Raw genomic sequence first — 6,838 nt, forward strand, 5'->3', positions numbered from 1 at the left:
GGCTGTCGAGTGACCAGTTCTGTCGGGCACCTACTACTGCAACCTCCCTGCCATGAGGGACTGTCACCTGGACTTATGAGCAAATGAGACACATCTCCCTCAGGTTGTATTTTATCATAGCAACAGGAAACGAAAGCCAACCAGGTAGGTGCCTAGCTGTCATATACTGATCTCAGGAAGAAACATAAACCGTCCCTACGTCTCCCTCCTCTCTCTGATCATCGACAAAGTACAGTGCTCTGCTCTCATCTCACGGCCACAATCCGATGAGGGACTCTTGTCCAGCCAGGCAGGACGGCTGATAGGAAGGAGCTGGCTATGCAAAGTTTCTGGAAGCGTATAGGCAGGAAGAATGCCATCGCTAGAGTCTGGAGACGCAGGGAAGCATGAGGTAGATGGAACAGGCTGTAAAAATCGTTAGGGAGAGAACCAAGCTGGCTTAGGAAGTCTCTTTCAGAACCACCCTGGTTGGCCGTGAAGAGGAGGCTACAGATGCCGGGCATTAGCTCAACCATTTTGCTGCTACTCCTGTGGCATCACATTGCACACGAAGCAAGCAAGCTGCTCTCATGAAACTCCTCACTGCGAGCCTTTGGCTGCACGGGTGCACACATAGATCTCCTTAGACAGACTGGTATAGAAAACCCCTCTTAGAGGAACCAGCCTTCATATGTTAACTTCATAACTACTGTATAACCTTGGCCTAGAACCTGGACTTGATAGAGGCTGTCCCTATAAAATTCCAACGGTTGGAGGTTACCAAAACTCTTCATACAAGCTTGAGTAAGGATAATTTAGCCCATTTTATACTATGTCCAAACAAACAGCAAGAAGCAAGACTGAGAAACACAGGCCAGGACCCTAGGCCTAAATGTGACACTTTGTAGTTGTCACCTGACTGCTCTCTGGCTGCTTGCTCCAGTGGAAATGACAAGAGTGGCTGCTTCTGACTAAGGAACAGGGAAAAGAGAGTCTGCTTGTTCTTCTAGGACAGCCTAGGAGGTGCCAGTGTCTGTTAGAAAATGCACCTTATTCAACATAGCCTGAGGCAGTCCTAAAGTCATCACTGAAAAAAAGAAGAGAAGGACTCAAGCCATGTTACACCCATGGCATTTTCTGTATCCCAGCAAGTCTGTGTCCCCAAGGTGAGCATAGAAAAACAGCATTTGGTTGGACAGATCGAAGCCTGAGTTTCCTGAATCCCAAGCTCCAAAGCAAGATGGGAATCTGACCTTGCTTCGTTTTGGGTTTTTCCATGGTGCCCGCTGCTTCTCTCCTCCAGCTCACTCTTCAGCATTGCGTCATCCTCGTCCTGGATCAGGCCACCTCCCCTTCCCTGCACCTGCCAATTAAAGAATTAAGGATATCTGGTAGTACTGTGAGGATACTAAACTGGTCTTAGGGGTTAGCTTGGAAACACCAAATGCAGCTTAAGGGTAAACAATGTCAGAAGAATAAATTACTAAACTGACTGAGCCTTTAACTTGAAACTTAAAGTCAAGGACTGGAGAGATGGCTCGGCGGTTAAGAGCACTGACTGCTCGTCCAGAGGACCTGGATTCAATTCCCAGCACCCAGATGGCAGCTCACAACTCTCCAGTTCCAAGAAATCTGACATTCTTACAGACATACAATCAGATAAAACACCAATGCACATAATATAAAAATAAATAAATAATTTTAAAAAGCAAAGTCAGATATTTTATTTTTTATTATTAAGGAGGGGCACATACTATGATGTGCACAAGGAGGTCAGAGGACAACTTTGTGGGGTCGGGGTTCTCCTTTCACCTTTATGTGGGTGCTGGGACCAAAATCAGGTCAATAGGCTCCTAAGGCAAGTACTCTTACCAGATGAGCCTGGAAATATCTCTCACTGGCCTGGAAATATCATTTTATAACTATGAAATTCATTACGAAAAAATATGGTCTTTTTTTTTAATACGCTACATTCTCCTTTGGATCCAATCAAATGGCTTTATTTAATGGTTTTATTAGCTAGTTGCTACTTAGGAAAATTGCCTTAGGAAGAAAAACCTAAGCAAGAAAGAAGGACAATAAGTCTGTGTCTAGTCACCGTTTTTAGGTCCTGGTGTCCTTTGTACACAGGAGAAATTTAACAAATGTGGGCTGTCCATTGTGACCTCACGATGCGAAGATGCAAGTTCAGAATGCAAAGGTTGGGCCGCGATTAGCCATTCGGCATTTCTCCCTTTCGGTACTTTAACCCTTGTGTTGGCTCAATTTCCCCATCTTATGAACTTCCCATTATGAAAGCTCACAGTGCCCAGTTCTCCTAGTCTCCCATACCTCAGGCTTGATGCACATGCCGTAGGGATTAATGTTTTTTTTTTTCCTTTGTAGGCAGCATCTCATGTATTGATTGGTCTCAAATACTGTGGAGTCAAGGATGATCTTGAAGTTCCTGATTCTCCAGCTACTACCTCCTGAATGCTGAATTACAGGCATGGGCCTTTAGACCCAGCTTTTGGCTGGCTGGCTGGTTGGTTGGTTGGTTGGTAGGTTGGTTTTTGTGCTTGGAATTAAACCCTGGGCTTTATGCATGCTAGGCAAGCACTCTACTGACTGAGCTACAGCCTGACTGCCTCCACAAAAATTTTAAAAATATATTATGAGGAGTAATTCTATTGCTATTTGTGAAAAAAAATCTTGAAATATGTAAAGCCAAATTGCTATGGATAATCTACTTCTGCAGATTTAGTTATCTAACCTGTAACTAATTGGAAGCAGGCAAGCAAAAACTCATGTCCTAAAATGAAAATGTGTGTATTTCGGAGCTACAGTGTCAGAAAGCTCACAGATACAAATTTGTGTGGTCGCTGACTTCAAGATATTAAAAAAAAAAAGTTTGCTCAATAGAAGTTAGAAATCTTGTTCTATTTAGTTAATTATAAAAGCAAAAGTAACTATACATACATGCATACATACAATGCACACACACACACAAATAACCAACCACACAACCTAGAGCTGAAGATCACACAACCAGAAGGTGAAGACAGGAGTGGCCCGGGCTGCAGCCCTGAGAGTCTGGTGGCTGCAAAGGGCAACCCATGGTCTGGCACCACTGGGGACACAGACAGCCTTCCATGTGACCAAGGACCTACTGCCAAGGCAGTATCCTCTGACCCCAGAAGAATAGGCCATGGCTGCCTATATGAGTATTTGAGCTATATCCAGATGACAGCATAGGACACAGTTACTACTGAAGTTCTCTGGTGGCTCCTAGCATGAAAGGGATCCATGTACAAACGGAACCACCCAGACCCAGGATGAACTAAGGTGACTGGGTGCCCGGAGACGTAGACATGCATATCAGAAATTATGTGGACACATCCCCTACACCTGTTTCACTGAATATCATGTGTAAACAGCTCTTTGGGTTCTTGGCCTTCATGATTTCCATGTTCTGGGTGGGGGAGGCTTTCTCCTCCTACAAGCCTGAGGGGCCAAAGCAGTGCCTTTATAATAATCTGTATTTGGAACAGGATAGCAATCCTACCAAAGAACCTGAGCCGGAGGTTCTCTGCAAGATCTGAGGAGGCTTTGTGGGCTTTTGTGTCCACTAACTAGGACTCCCTCATTCCTAGAGATTTAACCATAATGAAATCCTCAATAAAAGTCAGTGCTATGGTTTAAAAACAAAACAAAATAAAACAAAACAAAACTGAAAAGTACAGTGGAAACACATAGAACGCCTCTACTTAAAAGCGGTCATCATTTTTCCTCATATTGTCCATAGATAACGTAGGATTTTTTTTCAGCTACCATTTTATGCTTACTTTGTAACAAAGCATTTTGTCTAATTTCAGTTGTTTTACTCTGCTCATTTCTTCCCTTATCTCCACAGATAGATCTCTGCTGCTCTTTCATGCCTTTCTCTGTCTTCACGTGATCACATCCAAACTTATCTACAGTATATCTTTGTGTGTGTGTGTGTGTGTGTGTGTGTGTGTGAGAGAGAGAGAGAGAGAGAGAGAGAGAGAGAGAGAGAGAGAGAGGAGGCTGCTGAAGACTTGTTTTCAACTTTTCTGTACTTCACCATTCTCACTTAATGAATCACAGAGATGTCTCTAGACTTCTTAGTTTTATGTCTCTGGAAGCATTCTATTGGCTGCTTGATAGTCTGTGGTCTGAACAGACTGTGGAGATCATTCCCACGATGTTAGGCACTCCCTTTATTTGCATTATTTGCCACTGCAAACATGGCCCCAGGGAAAGCATCGGGACACAGATGTCACATGGTGGATTTAAGATTTGATTTGTGTCTGTGTGAATGAAAGCCACATGTGTGCTTGTGGAGGCCAGAGGAAGTTTAGATCCCCTGGACTTGGCACTGTGAATGCTCTGGTCTGAGTGACAAGACCCACGTGGGTCCTATGGACGAGCGAGCTGTCTTGACAGATGTATGCATCGTTTCTTTTTCACCAGTCTGGCTAATAGGAAACTTAACAGTTTTTAGTTCTTGTCAGTCAGGCGGATGGGTGACAAATGTCATTTGCTAGTTATTTCTGCAGACTGCCAAGCTGTTGAATGTCTCTCCAGTGAGTGTTCTCTGCTGAGTCTCTCTGGGTTCTCACTGGAGAGGTGGCTTTGTCACTCTGCAGATTAGCTATTCCTCTGAGTTGACAATTTTTTTCAGTCATTTGCTTTTTACATATCAATTAGAGAAAATACTATATTTCCTGAAATTAGAGTTACAGATGGTTGAGGATTAGATGCTATATTGTTGCCATCTCGTTAATTATTTTATTCCACCTGTATGAATGTTTTGTCTGCATGTATGTCTATGTACCATATGTGTGCAATGCCCATAGAAGCAAGAAAATATTGAGTCACCTAGAACTGGAGTTGAAGACAGTTGTAACCACATAGGTACTGGGACTCGAGCCAGGGTCTGCTGAAAAAGTAGCCAGCACTCTGAACGCTGAGCCATCACTCCAGCTCCGTACTTTTTTCTCTAACCACTTTTGTTATTGAAACATGTTTTAGAGTTCAAGGCAAGCCACTCTTCTTTCTTAATTTCTGCTCGGTTTCTTGAATTCACTTTAAAACTCTCTGAAGACCGCAAGAATATATTTTTTCCTAAATTTTCCTTGGGATTTTTCTGTTTTTTAATACAGTGATTGGCTCACCTAGAGTTTGGTTTTATGTGTAGGACAGGGGAACATTCTACTATCTTCCAGATGTAAAGCTTGAACCTGCACAGGTTAAGGGGGCCATTTTTCTTCTTTATGGAATTGGAATTTCAATTTCATAACATTAAATTTCCATGTACCCTGAAATCTATTGAGGCCTCTTTCTTTTATGTATATCTATCTACCACCTATGTATGTAATGTATGTATGTATGTATGCATGTATGTATGTATGTATCCCTGCTTCCAAATGACAGGTTGTAGTCTTTAGTATGTTAAGGGAAAAAAATGGTAAGAGGCTGGAGAGGTGACTCAGATGTTAAAAGGACCTGAATTCAGTCCCCAGTGCCATATCAGATGGCTCATAACCATCTGTAACTCTAATTTCAGGAAACGGAGTGCTTCTGTCCTCTGTTGGCTCAAGCATTTAGCTGTATACGCATGCATGCACGTGCACATGCTAACACTTATAAATAATTAAAAATAATAAAAATAAATCTTTAAAAAATATTTGGTGAGATAAGCTATTGATTTTTTTTAATAACTTGCTCTTCCTGGTCTTTCTTTTATCATACAAACAAGTGAAGTCCAAAAACATTTTACCCATGATAAAAAAAAAAAAAGGGAAGTTCTCATTGGAATTGTGCCAGATTTTTATGTTAATTGGAAGAACAGAAATTTTTCTTATCCAAGGTGGACATGGTGGTACATATCTTTACTTCCAGCACTTGGGAGGCAGAGACAAGCTGATTTCTATGAGTTCAAGGCCAGCCTGATCTATATGGCATGTTCCAGGCCCACCAAGGATACACACTGAGACAGACAGACAGACAGACAGACAGACAAACAGACAGACAAAATCCTATCCAAGAGCATTTCAGCTCTTTCCAGTTTTTCAATACTGTTTCATGATTTTCTTGTTAATAATTCTGTACCTTTTTTTTTTAAAGGTTTTTAGAGGTTTTTTTGAGACAAGGTTTCACAATGTAGCAGGATGGCCCGGAACTTACCTTGTCTCCCCTCAGACTCACGGGGCCCCTCCTGCCTCAGCCTCTCAAATACTGGGATCACAAGTATGAACCACGATGTATGTGGTCAAGATCCTGTAATTTATTGAAGGCTTATTTATTTTATGTAGATGTGTCTTTCTTCCATATATGCATGTATATTACATGTGTGCCTGTTTCTCACAGAGGTCAAAGAGGGTGTCAGATCCCCTGAAAATAGAGTTACAGCTGGTTGTGACCAGCCATGTGGGTGCTAGGAACTGAACCCAGGTCCTCTGGAAGAGCAGTAAGTGCTCTTAAGACCAGAGCCATTTCTCCAGTCCAATGATCCTGCACTTTTAAATAAAATGTATTACATACTTTCTAAGCCTTCTTTGCTATAAATATTTTGAGTGGCATCCCCCCTTTTATATATAGCTGGTTGTGTAGTCTCTATTTTTCTGTGTATTTATTTTTACATTCACATATCATACTAAATTCCTTCATCATTTATGTAAAATGTAAAATATTTATTAAGTGATTCTTACAGGTGATCTTAGCTAAAAGTCAGAGAAGTAATTATTAGGTGATTTTTATCCTTTTTTTTTTCTTGTTTGTTTTGAGGTGTTAGACATCGAATCCAAGAGCTCACCCCTGCTGGACAGGTACCCTGCCACTGAGCCACACTTCCGGC

At 41.9% G+C, this 6,838-nt stretch overlaps 1 protein-coding gene across 2 annotated transcripts in view; it reads right to left on the bottom strand.

The window, feature by feature from the left end:
• The window catches only part of Arhgef33 (Rho guanine nucleotide exchange factor 33), an 81,145-nt gene that overhangs the window by 51,021 nt on the left and 23,286 nt on the right, over positions 1 to 6,838 (bottom strand). The window contains exon 2 of one of the 2 annotated variants that reach the window (XM_028765139.1): positions 1,233 to 1,342. In XM_028765139.1, coding sequence (XP_028620972.1) covers positions 1,233 to 1,257 — 25 coding nt within the window. In that variant the 5' untranslated portion in view covers positions 1,258 to 1,342. Of the gene's footprint in view, positions 1 to 1,232; positions 1,343 to 6,838 lie in introns of those variants that run through there. The other variant, XM_028765138.1, reaches the window with a different exon arrangement.

The sequence above is a fragment of the Grammomys surdaster genome, unplaced genomic scaffold, assembly GCF_004785775.1.
Source record: "Grammomys surdaster isolate TR1022 unplaced genomic scaffold, NIH_TR_1.0 149, whole genome shotgun sequence".
NCBI lineage: Eukaryota > Metazoa > Chordata > Mammalia > Rodentia > Muridae > Grammomys > Grammomys surdaster.